Here is a 22,509-nt window from a genome sequence, read left to right as displayed (position 1 = left end):
CTCGATGTCATGGTAAAGCATATATATCAAGGTGAGGCATACAAAGCCCCTGACATGACATCTCTAGCTAAGTCCTAGGGAAGTGCTCAATCCACACCCAGGGTAGCTACTGGCGCAACTTTGTTGGATCCTTGCATCCATTTTTGTGGGTGGATCCCTGATTGTAGTGCCTTACATCCATGCTGTCTATCTATTTTGATAGCTCATTTTAGGGCATGTTTCCAAAAATGAAATAGATCCAAATCTCAAGTGAACCACAACACAAGAAATAATGGTGATTGACCATTCAAAACTTCTTGTGGACCACAAAAGTTTTTGGTCAAACTGAAATTTATGTGGTCCTTTAGCTAGTTCTTGGTGACCTTATCAACAAGTTGGACAATTCCACTGGATGTTTGGGAAGAGTGGAAAAGCTTGGAAGTAGGCTAGATGGAATCGTATCGGGTCTGGTGCTAATATCACTCAATGTTAGCAAGTTTTGTAGGTCCCACCATGATGTGTGGGATATATCCACACCGTCCACCCATTTTTCGAGATCATTTTAGAGCATGGGCCAAAAAATAGGTAGATCTAAAGCTCAAGTGGACCCCACCATAGAAAGCAATGGGGATTGAATACTTACCATTGAAAACTTCTTTGGGGCCACATAAGTTTTGGATCTGCCTCATTTTTAGGCCCATGCCATAAAATGAGGTTACAAAACAAACGAACGGTTTAGATATAACACGTGTGTTATTGTTAATAGTTTCAAATGATGGTGGGTATATCCTTTCAACGTACCACCGTATTACAAACAAAAAAGGGTATTAAGCTTATCCCATGCTAACAGGGAACAGTCCCTGCCATGGGTAATAGTGATGTTTTTTGAATCCCATCCCACCTAATACCGTGGGATCGGTCCGGCCAAACAGGCCCTTAATGACCGTTTTTACCGTGCTCATGGAAGGCAACAAAACACGATCACCCAAGTACAATTTCAGCCGACACGGAAATGTAAGTAATCATTAAGTACATTTACATGTACTTACCTCAAAGAAACGGAAATCAAACACGCCCTAAAATGATTTGGGAAAATGGATGGACGGTATTGATAAACCATGCATCACGGTGGCCCTGGACAGGTGGAGGTAGTAACTAATACGCGTTCGTTTTTTAGGCTCGTGCCCTAACATGAGCTGGCAAAATGGATGGACGGCCAAGGTGGGGCCCACAGATCACCAACTGGTATCGTTAGTCTGCAATCCGCGTACATAAAACAAGTAAAGTCAAGGAGAGAAGATATTATCTCTTATCTACGGCGCCTGCACCGGTCCATGATTGATTTCAGAGGCCGCTGCCTATTTTTGAAAAGATCCCACCTGCGTCTCCCACTCCTTCACTCAACTGCGGAAAGGCCTTCCTTCTTCCTCTCTTTCTCCCATCTTCTGACCATGGCCGAGCTTCAACAGCTGCATCTCCGAATCAAAGGTCAGTCGCTCCTCCGAACTTATCTTTTTACCTTTGGATTTTTCGAAATTCTCTATCACACTCTCTCGTCTTTTTGGGAAACCTGGAACGTTTCTCAGTATTAGTTGCAAATTTCTACCAGAAACGGAGCTGAATCCTCCACAACGTGTTTTAGGCGTACCCAAGCTATGTGGTGCCACCATGTTGTATATCCTGTACTCTATTCTAGGCCATGGAAAAAAAAAAGAAAAAGGCGTGGATTGGGTACTATCCCCTCCGGGACCTAGCTAGAGACGTACGGTCCTGTCAGGGGATCTGTGGGCCCACCGTAATGTATATGTTTTATCCACACTGTACATCCATTTTGACAAATCATTTCATTGCATGAACCCAAAAAAAGAGGCAGATTGAAGGCTCAACTGGACCACATCACAGGAAGCAGTATGGATTAAATTCCCACCGTTGAAAACTTCCTACGGCTCCACCGTGATATTTATTTGCCATCCAACCTGTTCATTAGGTCACAGAGAACTCTACGAAGGAAAAACATTAATATCAGCTTGATCCAAAACTTCCTTCTGTGCCTTGCAAGAAGTTTTCAACGACACTGGAAAAAAAAGAAGCCAGATACATTAATCTCAAGTGGGCCACACTAAAGAGAGCAGAATTGATGGATGGCAAGCATAAGTTTGTGTTTGGACCACCACGGCATGTTTATTTCATCAAACTAACGGGTGAAGTGAAGATTTAAAAAAAAAAAAAGAAATCCGAAAAGTGAGGCCGTCCATACCACGAAATTAGCGGTTTTGGGGGTAATTTTATATTGTTTCCATTGGGGTGGCCCGCGGAAGTTTTATGAAGGGCTGATATCATGCATGCACAATTCTCAAATAGGAGTGGATTCACATACACAATATTGATAGAATTTGATTAGATGGTAAGCTGATTTCAATCCTCAGGTCCCAGATTCACGGAACAAATTCGGACATGCTTTTGGTGGTTCTATATCTAACAATGGTTCCATTCAAATCCTGCCATGCACATTCAGGCCCGTTTGGCCGGTCGGATTGGAAGGGATTGGATGGTATTGGAAGGGATTGGAAGTCAAATCCCGGGATTGGCCTGGCGTGCCAAACAGAGTCGGTGATCGATCCCAATCCCATGTATCTCAAGACAATCCGACAACACCATCATTACATTTAAATCCCATCCAATCCACCGTAATCCTTCAAATTTGCCTAGGACGTTTGGTTTGAAGGATTAGAAGGGATGAGAAGGTTTAATACCGGGATTGGCGGGCATGCCAAACAGACGGGATATAGCAATCCAGGATATATCAATCCCATGGATCTCCGGACACCACCGACAACACCATAATTACCTAGAAATCCATGCCATCCACCCTAATACCATTCAATCCCTTCCAATCCACCCGGCCAAACGGGCCCTCAGCAGTACAGGAATTGACAATACCCAATGAAGTCCTTCCGTTAGGATGTTTAGGATAGTTACGATGGTGAGCAGAATCGGTCAGGTCAAGGTCCCATCGAGTTTGGTCAAGCCACGGCCATGGAGCCTACCTTGATCTGTGCATTGTGTTTCCAAACCCTTTTTTTTTTTTTTCCAACTCATTTTAGGACGTGCCTAAAAATGAGGGAAATCCAAATCTCAAGTTGACCACACCACATGAAATAATGGTGATTGAATGCTTGTGGGCTGCAAAAAAATTGGAACAACATGATACTTTTGTTTTCCCTTCATCCAGGAATGTACGGCCTTACCAGCCGGTTGTATGGCAAATAAACATTATGGTGAGCCTAGAAAGTTTTTAATAGTGGTCATTTGGTCACCATTGTTTCTTATGGTGTGGTTCACCTAAGATTTGGATATGCTTCAATTTTCGGCTTGTCTTAAAATGAGTTGACAAATGGGGCATGAATATACAACACATGCATCAAGGTGGGCCCCACTGTTACAGTCACAACCTCACCCATGAAAGATGGAGTTTGGTGAGGCCATGAGGTGGGAAGATTTGATTGGTCCAACTCATGTGATGTTGGTAGGGTAGCTGGCTGCGGATTTGGTACTACCCCTACTAGGACCTAGACAGAGATGGACCGTCCTGTCAGGGGATTTGTGGGGCCCACTGAGATGTATATGTTTTATCCACATTGTCCATCCATTTTGACAAATCATTCTAGGGCATGAGCCCAAAAAGAAGATAGATTGAATGCTCAAGTTGATTGCTCAATAATCAGTAGGGGAAATTCCTACCATTGAAAACTTCACGGGGGTTATAGAAGTTTTTTATCAAGCTATATTTGTGTTTTCCCTTTATACCATCCATGTGACCTTATAAACAGATTGATGACAAATAAACATCATAGTGGGCCCTAAAAGTTTTTCAACAATAGGAGTTATCACCAATTACTATGGCGTGGTTGGCTTGAGTCTTATATCTACCTTCTTTATGGCTTCATGCTCTCTCGATGGCATGGTAAAGCATATATATTAAGGTGAGGCATACAAAGCCCCTGACATGACCATCCATCTCTAGCTAAGTCCTAGGGAAGTGCTCAATCCACACCCAGGGTAGCTACTGGCGCAACTTTGTTGGATCCTTACATCCATTTTTGTGGGTGGATCCCTGACTGTAGTGCCTTACATCCATGCTGTCTATCTATTTTGACAGCTCATTTTAGGGCATGTTTCCAAAAATGAAATAGATCCAAATCTCAAGTGAACCACAACACAAGAAATAATGGTGATTGACCATTCAAAACTTCTTGTGGACCACAAAAGTTTTTGGTCAAACTGAAATTTATGTGGTCCTTTAGCTAGTTCTTGGTGACCTTATCAACAAGTTGGATTTCAAATAAATATTTTGGTGGCCACGATGAGTTTTTAACGGTGGGTATTCAATTAGCACCATTTCCAATGGTGTGGTCCACCTAAGATTTGAATTTATTTCATTTTTTAGATCATGTCCTAAAATAAGCAGTCAAAACACATGTACAAGCTGCATAGATTGCCTTTTCCCAGCCATAGAAAGTTCTTGTGGTCGGAGGCTATAATGAGCATGAATAGATGACTTTGAGAAATCTACTTTGTTCATCAGTTTCACCATCTCAGGGCAATGGTAAAATGGTAGGCAGATTCAAAACTCAAGTGGGCCACACTACAGGAAACAAATAAAACGAACATATCCACCATTGAAACCTTCCTAGAGTTATCATGATACTTATATGTCATACAAACAGTTCATAAGCGGTGTACACTTCAAGATAAACTGTAGGCACAAATATCATCCCCACGCACACCCCCATACACTCACGCTTGTGGGATATCACAACCTATATATACTCGAACCCTTGATCGGGTGTTGAAGGTCCCGATAGTGTAGCTTCCGATTACTGGAGCTTATGGCAATCTGGGGCGTGGCCCACCTTGATGTTTGTGTTGTACGTCCACTCCGTCCATCAGATTTTTTGGCTCATTTGAAGGCATGTGTAAATCTCAAGTACACCACACCATGCCAAACAGAGGTCATTGAACGCCCGCCCATCGTCAAAAACTTCTTAGGTCCCATGGTAATGATTATTTGCCATCCAACCTTTTGATAAGGTCAGACGCAGAAGTTTTAATGGTGGGAGTTTAATCCCTACCGTGTGGTCTACCTGACATTTGATTCTGCCTCATTTTTGGAACAATGTCTTAAAATGAGATGCAAAACGGAGATACAATAAATACATCGAGGTGAGCCACAAGGTCAGGGCCTTACACACTAATCCGTTTCCCCGGGGCCGCAGGTACGTACTCCACCGACGGGGCTGGACCAATCAAATCTTGCCAGTCAAAGCCTCGGTATCCGCCCCCGGACCCACCTGTGTATTGCATGGGTCCCAATTTTCGTCATGGACGATTTTGTTCGAGTCATCACTATGAAGCTCACCATTCGGAAGATTTGATCTTTCCCAACTGTCTATATACGGTAGGGCCCATAACATGAAAGTCTACATCATTTGGAAACTATGCCAAGTGGCCCATCATCATCAACAATTATATTTGAATTACCAACACACTAATGCTCTCCTCTCTTTTCCTTTCTTAAAGAAGTCCAAGAAAAAGAATCCCCCAAACATGCAACTGCCATCACCAAACAACCCCACACAAGACTAAGACACTGGCAATGGTGGCTCATGGTAGCTCTCAACATCACATTCATCCTCTCCGGCCAAACCGTCGGCACTCTCCTCGGAAGATTCTACTACGACCAAGGCGGAAATAGCAAATGGATGGCTACCCTCGTCCAATCCGCAGGCTTCCCGATACTCCTCATCCCCCTCTTCTTCTATCGCTTCCATAATTCTTATTCCACAACAACAACGACCATAGCTGCAGCGACAGCACCACCTTCCTTTTCTACCCTTGCATTCATCTATGTTTCTCTCGGCCTACTAATGGCAGGCGATAATGTAATGTATTCATATGGACTCTTTTATCTCCCAGTCTCCACCTACTCACTCATTTGCGCGACCCAGCTCGCTTTCAATGCTGTCTTCTCTTACTTCTTCAATTCACAGAAGTTCACTTCCCTCATATTCAACTCCATAGTCATCCTCACCTTCTCCGCCTCCCTCTTGGCGGTCCGCTCCGACTCGGAGGGTCCCAATGGGATGTCAGCCGCGAACCATGCGATTGGCTTCCTATGCACCCTGGGTGCATCTGCTGGCTTCGCACTCTGGCTATCCCTCACCCAGCTTTCATTCCAGAAGGTCCTCAAGAGGGATACGTTTGATGTGGTGCTTGAGATGCAGTTCTACACGTCGGCGGTTGCTTCCTGTGCGTGTGTGGTGGGGCTCTTTGCGAGTGGGGAATGGAGGCGGCTGGAGGGGGAGATGGTTGGGTTTGATAAGGGAAGGGTGGCTTATTTGATGGCCTTGGTTTGGACGGCTGTGGCTTGGCAGGTTTGCTCTGTGGGTTTGGTGGGCATGGTCTTTGAAGTTTCCTCACTCTTTACAAATGTGATTGGGACCTTGGCATTGCCGATTGTACCAGTCCTTGCTGTGGTGTTCTTCCATGACAAGATGGATGGGGTGAAGGTTATATCTTTGCTGATGGCTGTTTGGGGATTTCTATCATACATCTATCAGCATTATCTTGATGATTGCAAGTCTAAGAAGACTACAACAGCTGATGTGAGTGGAGTTTCTGATGGTGCTACTGCTTGAGAGAGATTTGTATTGAAATGGTTGATGAGATCCAAGCCTTACATCAGGTGGGTCTCTTTGTCAAGCTGCATTAGACCCAAATTTCAGGTGGAAGGTTGATGTGAGATCCAAGCCTTACAAGTTACATCAGGTGGGTCTCTTCGTCTAGCTGCATTAGACCCAAATTTCAGGTGGACCCACTCTCTGGGTGGGCCACAATGTTAGAAACAGTAGGACAACTTTGAAAAACTGGGAGCATTTTTATTTTTTAAATTTCTATATCAGGTGTCCATTTGTTTCGTAAACTGTGGCCGATCAAATGAGTTGACCAGGTTGATTTTTTAAGAGGGCTGGGGAATCTACATGGTGGGTCACACCTGCTGATGGGTGGCTTTGATGTCACCCTCATATTTCGTGGTGGCACATAAAATGGTGAGTAGATGAACTGCTTAGTACCCGTATGTGTGCTTAACAAGTCTTGTTTAATTAAACTTGTTTGATGTTTTATGTATGAAAATCTCAAAATTATTGTTTTTGTCCTCTGACTAATCTGCAGCCCATGGTCATCCATGGTGGTGGTTAGATTGATTAATGGTCTAGATGTATGTAATAGCAGGGGTGGCAATGAGTCAGGTTTGGATTGGGTTGAGTTCAGCCCAAGACTGGCCTGTAAAGAACGGGCCAATGAGTCAGGTTTGGATTGGATTGGGCTATCGTGAGAGTTGCTTGCGCAAAAGCTGTCTCATCTCTTTGAATATATATATATTTTTGGTTGGACTTGATGTTTCATCTTTGAGAAATGCTCACACACAGCTAGCTGGGGTTAAATAGGGATAGAAAACTCTCTCTATAAATATATAATGGCTGGTAAGGAGAGATTATGTATACTATATCCTACATAATAAAGATGTGGACACATGTTAAAGTTTCATATCGTTAATTTATTAAATATGGTCCACTAATTAAGTATTATCTACCAAAATCATTAAAAGATACTAAATACTTGAGTTATGGTCCACTAATTAAATTTTACCTACCAAAATTATTAAAAATTACTAGTTACTTGAGCTACTTATGCAAGTAAAATTTGTACTGTTGTAATGTATTTTTAACAATCCAAATTTCTCCTAACAAAACCTTAACTACTAATTAAGGAAAAGAAATTGGTCCACTGCATGCTTACAAAGGTACTTTCCTGATCAATAGACCAGATCTCTTACATATTTGATGCATTATCCGACTGGATCACTTTTTTAAAACTCCAAACTATAATCTCTAGTGTGTGTTAGAAAATAGCCTCTCTCTCTCTCTCTCTCTCTCTCTCTCTCTCTCTCTCTTGTTGGACGTAGGCCGGTGGGGCCCACTGGTGAGCAATCACTAGTGGGTGGGTCCCATAAGTTTAGGCATCTTCCGGCCTTTCTTCTCTCTCGCATTAAGAAATACGATAAACCGAGAGTATACAGAGAGATACTGTGTGCACTATAATTTGTCCATCTTAGCTTGTCCTTGGGACGATCTGATCCATAGATCGCAATCCGGGGCCACTATATACCGTAGGATCAGAGGTGTGAATAGTTCCATCTACTCCAGTAGTAGATAGGCGGGCCGTTGAAGCACCATTCTTCTGCTTTGTGAGGGTTCCAAACTTCGTGTAGACCGTCAGATCTTGAGGGCTCACCTTCCGCGCTTCCCAACATCTCTCTCTCTCTCTCTCTCTCTCTCTCTCTCTCTCTCTCTCTCTCTCGCTTTTGGTGGGAACCATGATGTGTACTTGAAATCCAATCTTAATAGAAATTTAGCAGCTAAAAAACAATTGGATTAGTGATTCAGCTTAGCCAAATTAGGAAAAACAATGGGTGATTCAGCTTAGTCATCAATTGCTTCATTCATCTAAGGACAAAAAAATTAGATTGATACAAGGTTAGGTAGGGCCACACTAAAGGAAATAATTGGTAGAGGGACCTCTATGATTGATTTTTATGGGGTCTACTATTATTTTTATATAGAATCTACTCTAACTATTAGCTAAATCATGAAAATTTATGCCTTGATACAAAAATATTAGGCCTATACATGATTTATGTGGGCAATACCAAGTTAAATAGTTTGGATGGTAGCCGTTCCCATACACAATGTTTCCACTCATGTGGCCCACGCGAATCATGATCGTTGCTGACTTTTTATTTTTATTGGTAAATCTCTGTCACACACTATAGTGGATTCACATACAAGTTACGGTGGGGTCCACCCCAACTAACCCCTTCTTAGTCTGGAAGCGGTGTGGGCACATGGCGCATGTAGAAGAGCCCGGCCGTCCTCGAGGCTCCTAATGGATGGTACCAAGTAGGGAAAGAAAATCAAAGTTACGTGGGCCCCATTGTGATGTATTTATATATTATATTTATACTTGTCCATCCATTATACCTTACGAACAGGTTGGATGAAATATAAACATCAAGGTGGGCCCTAGAAAGGTTTCAACAGTAGGTGTCATTAACACCGCCGCTTTCTGTGGTGTGGCCCACTTGAACCTTATATCTGCCTCATTTTTGTTACCCCAGCCTAAAATGACATTAAAAAATAAAAATAAAAATAAATTCATGGACAGTGATTATAAAATCCATACATCACAGTGGTCCTAGCCTCTCCATATCTTGGAACGGCCAGGGGAAGTACCCAATAAGCGCCTGATCTCGGGCAAGCAGTGTGCAAACCGAAGCAACTGGTCTCCTGCAACAGGTCATGCATGCGGACAAAGACCTGGTCTCTTGCAAACGGTGTCCCCCTCGATGAAATATAGATGAAATCCACCCTGACCATAAGATGTGCGATGGAACTTTATTTGTAAAGCTTAAAAAATCAATCACATCCAAGATTTAGGTGGGCTGTATGGGAGAAAATAGTGTCTAGACACTCACCATCCAAACATTTTCACTTGGTATGATATCTATAAATCGCATATAAGCCTAATATTTGGTCCACAGGCATAACTTATCGTGAAGCAGCCACGAGCATAACTTTTTTTTTGGTTAGCACACCCACTTTCAGTTCACACTCCACTGTTAGCCACCCCACCAGGAATCGATGCCAAGACCTCAGTGTTGAAACGAGGTATCTTTCACTCAGTCTACCACTTGAGCTATGGATCAGGGTGTGGCACATGCATAACTTATCATGAGGCAGCATATGTTTAAAGTGGATATCATATAAACAACATGGTGGGCCCTATTAAAAAATTAAAATTGTTTTATTTTCTTGGCTTATATACATTCTTATCAAAGTTGTTTTATTTTCTTGGCCTGCATAAATTGCATAACGGCCTAATTTTTGGGCCTTAAACACGACGAATGCTGACACAAGTACTAATGGTTGCAGTGGATTGTGCATAAACATGACTGTGGCCTTGTAAAGATCAGGGGTTAGCGTCCCCTCTCTCATTGTTTCTCTTGGTTTGGCCTGCGCCTAGAATCACAAATCCGTTTGGATTTTAAGATCCACGGATAAATTTCTATCATTCCCATAATGGTTGGAGTAGATTTCATGTGCACATCACGATAGACCCCGAGCTCTCTCTGTCTAATTTCGCAGTCTCTTTGGTGCGGTTAAGAGAGAGTTTTAAACAGAGAAAAAGATGATGGCTTTGACCATGTGATGCACCATATGCCAAAGAGACCTGGTCTGTTGAATAGGTATGACACCCTGTGAGAATATGGTGGACCAAAATTTTGTTTCTTCTAATCAAGAGTAAATTATTTTTGGAGAAATTTGGATTGGTTAGAAATGCATTACAATATTTTAAATTTAACTTCCATGTGTGGCTTAAGTAAGTATATTTTAATAAATTTTAGTAGATGATATCTAATTAATGAGCCTTATTTAATGAAGGATCTTTGATACGCATTACCATCCTACTTGTATAGTTCATGGCATTACATAATCTTTTAAAAAGAGTCATTTTTATCATTTTATGCATAACAAGCTAGCACAACTGACTCTGAAATGCTTCTAACTGTTTAATTTATGTGTGAGCATTTCTCTTTATCTTTTAACCTTTTTATTTCATTCTTTTGTCTTTTTCTTTCTCCTTGATGGATGCCGCAGCCTTCGTCTCTCTAGCTTTGTGATTTTCTCCGCAAGTAAAGTTCATAAGCAGTCAAACTCCTTTGCATATATAAGTGGCCTATTAGGTTTTCCAATTACAACGGTAAATGGGTGAAAATGGATAATGGTTAACTACTCTTGTAATTGTGTTTTAGTATCATGTGCATTTGACTGCAATGATGATTTTACTACATTGTTTGTTTCATATAGAAATTATACTAAAATTAATAGTTTTATAATATGAAAATGTAATATTAATATTGATTGATTAAGTAATTTACCTATTTCCTCCGTGTAAGTTTGAATATTGATTTATGAGCTATAATTAATGTTTACACAAACACATGAAATGATAATAATGGCTATTTACTTTGTTTTTCATGAGAAATTGGAAAACCATACAGGGCCAAAATGTGAAGTCTGCATGCAGTATAGTATTTATAATCATGACCATACAATGAGAGAGGGTCATGATAAGATGGCTCATTTACTGATTTCTCATTGCATGGTTTATACAACAAATTTAGAATAGTAGAGCAGACACCTATTTTCCAAAGCTACCATAAAACAAGGACTCAAGATTGCATACTGACCCTGACTCTGCTATGTGGCCCCTACCATGATATATATGTGTTTTATCCACTATCCATTTTTGAGCTCATTTTAGGACAAGACCAAAAATGAAGCGTATACAAATCTCAAGTGGACCACACTGTAGGAAACAATGGTGATTGAACTCCCACCATTAAAAAACTTCCTAGGGCCCACTGTAATGCATATTTGCCATCCTATCTCTTGTTTAGGTCATCGACCTGGATGAAGGGATAAGAAAAATATCAGCTTATCCAAAACTTGTGGCCTCCAATAAGTTTTTAACGGTGGGGAGATTCAACTGCCACTGTTTCTGGTGGTGTGGTCCATCTGAGATTTGGATATGCCTTATTTTTAGGCTCATGCCCTAAATGAGCTGGCAGAAAGAATGGACTGCTTGTATAACACACATGAGTCATGTGATACATCATGTGGGGCCCACAGAGCACCTGCTAGCATTGTCAGTATGCAATCAGCCTTCATAAAATGAACTTAGTTTGGCTAGTGACCCCAACACCAGCCAGCTAGTTGGTGTCAAAGTTCTGTGGATCCCACCATGATCTATGTGTTTTATTGACATTGTATATCCATTTTGCCAGCTCAATTTAGGTCGTGAGTCAAAAAATGAGATGGATCCAAATCACAGGTGGACCACACCATAAGAAATAAGTGAGGATTTAATGGTTATAGTTGAAAACATTTTTTTTGGGGGGAGGGGGAGGACCCGTGGCTAGCTTTGGATGAAGTTGATATTTGTATTTTCCCTTCATCCAGGTCCATGTGACCTTACCAACATGTTAGACGGGATAAGCTGATATTTTTATTTTCCCTTCATGCAGGTCCATGTAACCTTATCAATAGGTTGGATGACAAATAAACATTACACTCGACCCTGAGAAGTTTTTGATGTTGTGTGAGGACAGGGCCGCAGCTAATCCGCTCCCTCGAAGGTCACAATTTTCATTATCTGATCTTTCTCTCCATCCACAGTAGGGCCCATCACATGAAAGTCTGGATCATTCAGACACTAATACAAGTGGGCCCATCATCATCAACTATTAATATCTTTGATTACCAACATACTAATCCTCTCCTCCTTTTGTTTTATCCAACCTTAAAGAAGTCCAAGAACAAGAATCCCCCAAACATGCAACTTCCATCACCAAACAACCCCACACAAGACTCCAACACTGGTCATGGTGGCTCAAGGTAACTCTCAGCATCATATTCATCCTCTCCGGCCAAACCACCGGCACTCTCCTCGGAAGATTCTACTACAAAGAAGGCGGAAATAGCATATGGATGAACAGTTTCGTCTCATCCGCAGCCTTCCCGATCCTCCTCATCCCTCTCTTCCTCTATCGCTTCCTTAACACTCCTTCCACAACAACAACAACGACAACAACAGCAGCGAGAGTGCCGCCTTCCTTTTACACCCTCGCAGTCGTCTATGTTTCTCTCGGCCTACTAATGGCAGGCTATAATGTGTAATGTACTCATGTGGACTCTTGTATCTCCCAGTCTCTACCTACTCACTCATTTGTGCGACCCAGCTCGCTTTCAATGCCGTCTTCACTTACTTCTTCAATATTCACAGAAGTTCACTCCACTCATATTCAACTCCATAGTCATTCTCGCTTTCTCTGCGTCTCTCCTGGCGGTCCGCTCCGATTCCAAGGGCCACAACAGGGTGTCCGCAGCGAACCATGTTATCAGATTCCCTCACCCAGTTCTCATTCCGGAAGGTCTTCAATAAGACCACGTTCGATGTGGTGCTTGAGATGCAGTTCTACATGTCGGTCGTTGCTTCCTTTGCGTCCTTGGTTGGCCTCTTTGCGAGTGGTGATTGGAGGCAGCTGGAGAGGAAGATGGTTGGGTTTGATAAGGGAAGGGTGGCCTATGTGATAACCCTTTTTTGGACGGCTGTGGCTTGGCAGGTTTGTAATGCGGGGATGGTGGGCCTGGTCTTTCAAGTGTCCTCACTCTTCACAAATGTGATTGGGACCGTGGGATTGCCCATTGTACCAATCCTTGCGGTGGTGTTCTTCCATGACAAGATGGATGGGGTGAAGGTTGTATCAATGCTGATGGCTGTTTGGGGATTTCTATCATACATCTATCAGCATTATCTTGATGATTGCAAGTCTAAGAAGACTACAACGGCTGATGTGAGTGAAGTCTCTGATGGTGAGCTGCTGCTTGAGAGAAATTTGCATTGAAATGGTTGATGAGATCCAAGCCTTACATCAGGTGGGTCTCTTTGTCTAACTGCCTTATACACAAAATTCAGGTGGACCCACTCTCTAAGTGGGACATTGTTAGAAACAGTTGGGAGTACTGCTTTGAAAAACTAGGTGGAGTTTTTTTTTCCCTTATTTCTTTCTTTTTTACCATAAGGCGTCCTTTTGTTTTATAAACTGTGCGGCACATCGGATGAGGTAGATCAAAAGCTCAGGGGAGTTTGTCCGGCTTTCGGCCTGTAGGCCGGTATAAAAGCCAAAAGCCTCCAATGTTATATTGGAGTTATTTAATACTCTGGCAGGACGCTTGATGCACAGACACTTGTAATTGTACACGCGCCATGCATTAACTCAAATCAAACTGACTAAGCAGTGAAAACCACCGTTTCCCAGATGCAGTCCCAAAGTCAAATTCGTTGAAAGCCTGCATGATGTGAGCACGTTTCGTGCGAAAACGAGCGCCGACGCTCCTCGAGCTCCAGGTTGTGCGAACGGTTCAAATGAGATCAAAGTTACATGCGCCCACAATGATATATTTATTATATCCACACCGTTCATCCCATTTTGGGAGATCATTTTAGAACATGGCCCAAAAACGAATTACATATAAATCTCAAATTGGCCACACCAAAAAACATTTATATGCCCACCGTAACGTTTATTTTACATCCAATCTATTCGTACCGTTACATAGATATGGATGAATTGGAAAAACAAATATAATATTGATCCAAAACTTCCGTGAGCTCAGAAAGGATTTCAATGATAGACGTTCAATCCCCCACTGCTCTGTTCAGTGAGGTCCACTTCATATTTGGATCTGTCTTACTTTTCGGCTAAAGCCTTGATAAGAACTCATTAAATGGATGGGCGGTTTGGATAAAACACATACCTCGTGATGAGACTCACAGAACGTCAACACACTGGCTAGGTCGGTGGTGTGTGGTACACCAGCCAATCCGCATCCGCCATTTATATATTTTCATTTTAAACCGTCCAATCAATGTCAACCAAAACGATAGTCACGTAATCAAATAAGCATAATGTTTGATTCATGATATATCTAGATGTGACCCATAACTTGGACGGTTTAATTTTGAAGTACTTGTAAGCACTTATGCAATTTCTAAGTAATTTCAAAATGGCTGTGTATCATCCATCGCACTAGCTAGAGTATCGATCGAAGTTAGTTCTCTATTTTATTAGATGGAAAATGGACCATCTCATCACGTAACAAATACAAGAATGGGTCCCTGGTTCAGTCATCAAGTCCCTCGGCTCCTTTGTTTTTTTCGTAGCATAGTTTTTTAATTTTTATGTTATTATTATTATTATTATTTTTTGGTTGCATGTGGAGATACAAACATTGCAAATCATTGTCGTTAGTGCATTTGCATCAGCGATACGGTTAGATCGAATGCAGCCACTTCTCGTTTTCCACACTAACCTGTATGCATGGATCTTTCTACCAATGCATCTTGGCATGGATCTTTCTACCAATGGTGCAGCTTCTGCAGCTTGACATGTGTCAGTTGATGAAGAACAGAAACAGGAGAGGGAGTGTGAGAGAATTGGAAGATGATTCCTTCACAAGCGTGGGTACTCCTGCATGTGTCTCGTCAACATGCGTGGGTTTCGAAGAGGAAGTCCTTAATTTGTCCACCCATACACAACACGGAAAACTGTAGTTATTGAACAGCACCATTAAAGACATCCCAGGGCCAGTATTTTATATTCAATGCCGCACGTGTTAACAAATACACGTATTTAGTCAAACGTGAGGACGTTTAGAATGGGCATACCAAACTGAGTTTAATTCAACACGTGCGACGCACATGCTGAGATATAAACCGATTAAGACTGTGTATTGGTGAAGAACGGCCCTTTTTAAATCAGGAGACGATTTTGAAGGGGATATGGTTTATTCTTCTAAATGAGAATATTTTATCCTATGCTAATGAATTTTCTTTCAACTTGATAACGGGTTTTTGTATTTATCCATAGTGCAATAATAAATGGAAAATATTTAAACTAAAGGTTAATACTATCAATTTTATTGATTTATAATAAAAGCTCAGTATAATTAGCAGATAAACAAATAAACAAAGAAATAAATAAAAAAATAAATAAATAATAAATATTTGTCATCGCCCATATAAACAAACATTTGAGGTGGATAGTGAGTACGATGTGACAGGAGTGTGATATTTGAAGTAAGGACTCAATTGATCAGAAATTCGATGACGGTAGGTCGTGGATATTTATACTACTCCCATGCCTACTGTAGCAATGGCACTGGACAACAACAATTTAAATTTATTCTAAACTTCAGACATTTTGCAGCATGGTTGGACAGGTGTAAGATTTTAATGTTAAATTAAGGTAAGATAGTGTTGCATTGTGTAGAGATATTGTATTTGGTGTGGGTCCTGAGCTCTTCATCGCATGCTCTTTATATTTACAGAGCATACGTTCAAAACAATCAAGTGCAGGGTGTATATATGAGATTAGGGGTGTACACGAATCGAGCTAGCTTAGTTGGCTCGCTCGACTCAACTCGAAAAAGCTCGAATCGACTTGACTCAAACCTGAGTTCGAACCGAGTTGAGCTGATTTTTGGAGCTCGAAAACAAGTTCAAGCTTGCCCCAGCTCGACTCGGATCGAATCCAACTCCAACTCAGCTCGACTCGACTCGGTGCAGGGGTATATATACCCTTTAAAAAAAAAAAAAAAAAAAACCCTACTGCTCTAACCCATTTTTCTTGCCTGCACGACTGGTGCCCCTAAACCCTAACCCATTTCCCTTGCTCGCACGACTGGCACCCCTAAATCCTAACCCATTTCCCTTCCTGCCCAGCGCCCCTAATCTTTACTCCTCATCCTTTTCCTCCCTCTCTCTCTCTAGTCTCTCCCTCCTCTTTGGCTCGCCCTGTTTAGCACGCCCCTAATCTTCTTTTCGAGTTTTGATTTTCTATACAATGGATAGAGAGAGAGAGAGAGAGAGAGAGAGAGAGAGAGAGAGAGAGAGAGAGAGAGAGAGAGAGAGAGACCTGCTAGAAATGAATAGGATTTCTCCCAACGAGATTTACAGATGGAATGAACCAAGCTCGGCTAGAAGATTTCGCCCCTAATCGTCTTTCCGCTTGCAAATGTTGTTCTTCTTGATGATCTTTGCAGCATCAGCTAGAAGATTCCGCTCTGAAACGCTCATGCAAGGAACCAAGCTTTACAAGATCAAGAGGTTTGTGCCTTTCTTGTTGTACCGAAAATCAATGGATGTTGAAGGTGCAGTCCAGGTGTTTGTGGAAATGCCTCAATGGCGAACTCGACTTGATCTTGGCTCGAACTTGGCCCGAGCTGCTGATTGAACAGAGCCGAGTTGAGCTGAGGTCGATTCGACTCGATGTATACCCCTATATGAGATGTTTAAGATGCTACATGGATGCTTATGGTAAAACAACGGCCAACCGACCAAGGTTTCGGGTAGACTTGTTGTGATTATATCATCAGGTCTTAGAGCATACACCCGCCAGTTAGATACGATGGAAAATGAATACAATGTATATGCTAAAACGACAATTAATTGACTGAGGTTTTTGATGGGCAAGATCCGATTATATTTACAGGCCACAGAGCCAATCAGATATGTGAAAACAATGAAAATGCACAATAATGTTGATATATATTGAATTAATGCTTATAGTTGAAAACATTTATTTTATTTTTTAGGGTGAGGACTAGGATGGGTGGAGAGTTTTGGATCAAGCTGATATTTGTATTTTCCCTTCATCTAGGTCTATGTGACCTTATCAACTGGTTGGATGGGATCAAGTTGATATTTTTATTTTCCCTTCATCCAGGTCTGACCTTATTATCAAGTTGGATGGCAAATAAACATTATAGTGGACCCTAGGAAGTTTTTAATGGTGTACGTTCAATCAATACTATTTTCCTATGGTGTGGTCCACTTGAGATTCGGATCGGCCTCATTTTTGTGCTCATGCTCTAAAGTGAGCTGAAAACTTTGATGAGCAGTGTGAATAAAACACATACATCATGGTGGGGCCCACTGAGCAGAAAATTTTGATGGACCGCCTGAATAAAACACATACACCATGGTGGGGCCCTAGGAGCTTTGACACCAGCTAGCTCGCTGGTGCTGGGTCACTAGCCAAACCCCGTCCCATAAAACAAGATGGTATGATATCTCTTATCCCCGGTTGCACCTGTGCATGAATGACTTGAGAGGCTGCCGGCTCTTAAAAGGTTCTACCACCCTCTTACATTCCCCACTCTAGTGCAGTAGAAAAGCCCTCCTCCTTCCTCTCTTTCTCCCGACCTCTGACCATGGCCGAGCATCAACAGCTGCATCTCCAAATCAAAGGTAATCAGTCGCTCTCCCAAACTCATCTTTTCTGTTTAGATCTTTCGAATTCTCTCTTTTGTTTTTTACTTGTCTTTTTGAGAAACTTTGAACGTTTCTCATTACAAGTTGCAAATTTCCACCGGATCATTAACGGACCGGAATCCTCTACAACACTTGTTTTACGCACCCAAGCTACGTGGGCCCCACCATTTTGTATATTCTATACTCGATTCTAGGCCATCCACTACTCAGGTGGGCCACTCTAAAGGGAATAGTGGGAATGCCATGCCAACCACATATAAGTTTGTGTTTGGAACCGCTGGCCTGTATCTTCATCAAAGCCATTAATCATATGTAACTAACTAGGGTGAAGTGAAGATTAAAAAATAGCTTCTTCCAAAAAGTCAGGCAGGTTACACTGCATAATTTAGAGGTTTTATGAGTAATTTCACATTGTTCCATTGGTGTTGCCCATCGGAGTTTTCTATCAGGCTCATATTTTTCTTGTATGGTTCAAATAGAAGTTCTCGCCTGACGCATGGATGGTATAGTCTCCACAGAGCTCGGGTGTTTTACCTGGTGCTGTGTAAAACTGCAGTTATAGACGATTCTAGTCCGATCTGAACCGATCATCAGGTGACCTCAACCTAGGATGGCCCACGTCCCAAAACTCCGACCAACTAGAGAATCTTTTTAAGGAATTAGAATGGCCAAAAAATATCTAGGTGACCTCAGCCATTTCTTTCTCTAAAAGCCTTCCTATACCCTGTAGAGAGGGCGACTTGCTGCGAACCGGAAACAGCAGTGGGGCGACCCTGATCGCAGGGCCCACCTCAACGCATTCATTGGATATCCACGCCGTCCATCTATTTTGACAGCTTATTTTAGGCCATGTTCCCAGTAATGAAATAGAGAAAACCTTTAGGTGGAACGTATCACAGGAAAACAAGTGGTTATTGACTATTAAAAACTCTTTGTGGGCTTCGAAAGTTTGGATCAATCTGATATTTGTTTCTTCCTTTTATCCAGGTCTGTTTGACCTTATCAAAAGGTTGGATGGTCAAAAAACATTAAGGTAGAACCTAGGAAGTTTTTAATAATGGGCGTTCTATCTGTGGTGTGGTCCACCTGAAATTTGCATCTTCTTCATTTTTGGGACCACTCTCTAAAATAAGCTGGAAAAACATATAGACGGCATGGATGTACAATGTACAATGCATGCATCGATCGAGGTGGGCCCTACTGTCAGATTTCCACCCACATAGCTGGTTCCCAGTGGCAGCCAAGTCGCGCTCGCTTGTAAACATGGTTAGGATTGTCAGATGGTAGTTTTTTACTTTTGGTTATGGCCTCCGGACGATTAGTTTGAAACCGGTATATCGTTGCCACGTGTACTAAAATCATGTCATTGATGAATTAACGGAGGGGAGGAACTCTCACCATAATCGGACAACGACTACAGAACGACGGCCTGCAGGCTGCCAAAGGCAGCAGTTGCCCGAGCGAGTTTGCAATAATGGGGTGATGGGACCCACCTGTGTATTGCCGGGTCCCAACTAAAAACAGATGCACCTGATTGCTTTCATCTTTGGCTCGCTAGTGATGAGGCCCAATTTGTGTGCAGACTAGAAATAGAGATGGATAGCCTTTTTTACCTAACACATGCAATAGCCAGATTTTTTGGCAGCTCATTTTAGTGCATGAGCTCAATCGATGTATTTATTATATGTCCACACCGTTCATCCATTTTGGCAGCTCATTTTAGCACATAGCTCAACAATGAAGAAGACCCAAATATCATGTGAAACACACCATCGATTGAATGCGCACCATTGAAAACTTCCTACGGCTCACCGTAATGTTTATTTGCCATCCAATCTGTTGATAGGTCTTATAGACTAGCTGAAGGAAAAAATAAAATAAAATGTCAGCGTGATTCAAAACTTTTGTGGCCCACAATAACCTTTTAATAGTTAATCATGACTGTTTCCCATGGTATGATCCATTTCAGATTTGTATATGCTTCATCTTTTGAATCATTCCCTAAATGATACGGAAAAACGGATGGACGGCGTGGACATACAATACATATACATCAAGGTGGGCCCTACAGTCAGGGCTGCACATGTAAGAATTCTATAAGGTGGGCCTTATTGATCAACGGTCTGGATTGTCTTAAGGGTTGGATAATGTGATCGGGTATACCAGTGGCCCCACTAGGTTGTGATACATTCATAAATTCGTGTAAAGGATGAGTGATATAACTGTGATACACACACAGCATCAGTCCTATTGTATCTTCTCTAAGGGTGTAATGAGAGTAAGACTCTAGCAATCCACTTCAGCATCCCTATTTACAGTAATGGCTGGCGTCCCAACTAGGTAAGCCATCTATTCCTTCGTATCTTCGTATCCAATGCACGGAAGTTCATTCGGCTATTCCGCATATAGTATTACAACACAATGTTGGGTGGGCACCGGCCTCACCTAATCCCCTCCCTTTAAGGTCACAATTTGCATAATCTGATCTTTCCCAACCGTCCATTCACAGTAGTGCCCATGACATGAAAGTATGGATCATTTGTACACTAAGCCAAGTGGGCCCATCATCATCAACTATTATCTTTGATTACTAACACACTAATCTTCTCCTCTCTTTGTTTTTCTTACCTGAAAAGAAGTCCAAGAACAAGAATCCCCCAAACATGCAACTGGAATAACCAAACAACCCCACAGAAGACTCGAACACTGGCAATGGTGGTTCATGGTAGCACTCAACATCACATTCATCCTCTCTGGTCAAACCGTAGGCGCTCTCCTCCTAAGATTCTACTACAACGAAGGTGGAAATAGCATTTGGATGGCCACTTTCGTCTCAACCGCAGCCTTCCCGATCCTCCTCATCCCCCTCTTCCTCTATCGCTTCCTTAACACTCCTTCCAAAACAACAACAACGACAACAACAGCGGCGAGAGTGCCGCCTTCCTTTTTCACCCTCGCAGTCATCTATATTTCTTTCGGCCTACTAATGGCAGGCTATAATGTAATGTACTCATATGGACTCTTGTATCTCCCAGTCTCTACCTACTCACTCATTTGTGCGACCCAGCTCGCTTTCAATGCCGTCTTCACTTACTTCTTCAATTCACAGAAGTTCACTCCACTCATATTCAACTCCATAGTCATTCTCACCTTCTCTGCGTCTCTCCTGGCGGTCGGTTCCGATTCCGAGGGTCCCAACGGGGTGTCCACCGCGAAGCATGTGATCGGATTCCTATGCACTGTGGGTGCGTCTGCCGGCTTCGCGCTCTGGCTATCCCTCACCCAACTCTCATTCAAGAAGGTCCTCAAGAGGGACACATTCGATGTAGTGCTCGAGATGCAGCTCTACACGTCGGCTGTTGCTTCCTGTGCGTCCGTTGTTGGCCTCTTTGCGAGTGGGGAATGGAGACGGCTGGAAGGGGAGATGGTTGGGTTTGATAAGGGAAGGGTGGCCTATTTGATGACCTTGGTTTGGACGGCTGTGGCTTGGCAGGTTTGCAATGTGGGGATGGTGGGGCTGGTCTTTGAAGTTTCCTCACTCTTTACAAATGTGATTGGGGCCGCGGGATTGCCGATTGTACCAGTCCTTGCGGTGGTGTTCTTCCATGACAAGATGGATGGGGTGAAGGTTGTATCTTTGCTGATGGCTGTTTGGGGATTTCTATCATACATCTATCAGCATTATCTTGATGGTTGCAAGTCTGATGGTGCTATTGCTTGAGAGAGATTTGCATTGAAATGGTTGATGAGATCCTAGCCTTACATCAGGTGGGTCTTTTTGGTCTAGCTGCCTTATATACACAAATTTCAGGTGGACCTGCTCTCTCTGCGGGCCACAATATTAGAAACAGTTGGACTGCTTTGGAAAACTCGGTGGAGTGTTTTTCTTTCTTTCTTTTTTCCCATCCGGCGTCCATTTGTTTCATAAACTGTGGCCCATCTGATGAGGGAGTGTGTCCGGCCTTCGGAAGCCAAAAGCCTTGTCTTTTACAGTGGAGTTATTTTAATACTCTGGCAGGACGCTTGATGCACAGGCACTCAGAATTGTACACGCGCCATGCATTAACTCAAATCAAACTGACTAAGCTGTGTAAACCACTGTTTCTAAGATGCAGTCCCAAAATCAAATTCGTTGAACCATCCTAACCTCAGATTTTGTTGAAATAGGATCATTTAGATATTTTCATTTATAAGCATCCAATCAATGTCAACCAATCCGATAGTCACATAATCAAATGAGTATAATGTTTAATTCATGATACATCTAGATAAGACCCGTAACTTAGTTTGACTTTGAAGTACTTGTAAGCCACTTATGCAATTTCTAAGTAATTTCAAAATGCCAGCGTATCATCCATCGCACTAGCCAGAGTATCGAAGTTACTTTCCTGTTTTATTAGATAGAAAATGTACCATCTCATCACATAACAAATACAAGCATGGGTCCTTGGTTTAGTCATCAAGTCCTTCAGCTCCTTTGTTTTTTTCGTTGCATCGTTTTTTAATTTTTTA

At 42.2% G+C, this 22,509-nt stretch overlaps 2 protein-coding genes across 5 annotated transcripts; both read left to right on the top strand.

Annotated features, from left to right (window-relative positions):
- The first annotated feature begins 1,309 nt into the window (after positions 1–1,309).
- Positions 1,310–13,630, top strand: LOC131233288 (probable purine permease 11). 4 transcript variants are annotated; one of them, XM_058229936.1, is made up of 3 exons: positions 1,310–1,467; positions 5,563–6,221; positions 13,094–13,630. In XM_058229936.1, exons 1-3 carry the CDS (start codon positions 1,314–1,316, stop codon positions 13,565–13,567), a joined length of 1,287 nt encoding a protein of 428 aa, XP_058085919.1. In that variant the 5' UTR covers positions 1,310–1,313; the 3' UTR covers positions 13,568–13,630. The 4 variants fall into 4 exon arrangements, with proteins under 4 accessions (XP_058085919.1, XP_058085918.1, XP_058085921.1 ...); XM_058229935.1 differs by having other exon boundaries at positions 5,560–6,221; positions 13,094–13,628; XM_058229938.1 differs by lacking the exon at positions 13,094–13,630 and adding an exon at positions 6,808–7,191 and having other exon boundaries at positions 5,560–6,724.
- A 4,270-nt stretch (positions 13,631–17,900) lies between these two features.
- LOC131233736 (probable purine permease 11) lies at positions 17,901–21,718 on the top strand. Its single transcript, XM_058230521.1, has 2 exons — positions 17,901–17,973; positions 20,634–21,718. The coding sequence occupies exons 1-2, from the start codon at positions 17,937–17,939 to the stop codon at positions 21,716–21,718; spliced, it is 1,122 nt and encodes a 373-aa protein (XP_058086504.1). The 5' UTR covers positions 17,901–17,936.
- The last annotated feature ends 791 nt before the right edge of the window (positions 21,719–22,509 follow it).

The sequence above is a fragment of the Magnolia sinica genome, chromosome 18 (genome assembly GCF_029962835.1).
Source record: "Magnolia sinica isolate HGM2019 chromosome 18, MsV1, whole genome shotgun sequence".
Classification (NCBI taxonomy): Eukaryota; Viridiplantae; Streptophyta; class Magnoliopsida; order Magnoliales; family Magnoliaceae; genus Magnolia; species Magnolia sinica.
The sequence above is the reverse complement of the archived record's forward strand: the minus strand, read 5'-3'. Positions and strand labels throughout refer to the sequence as shown.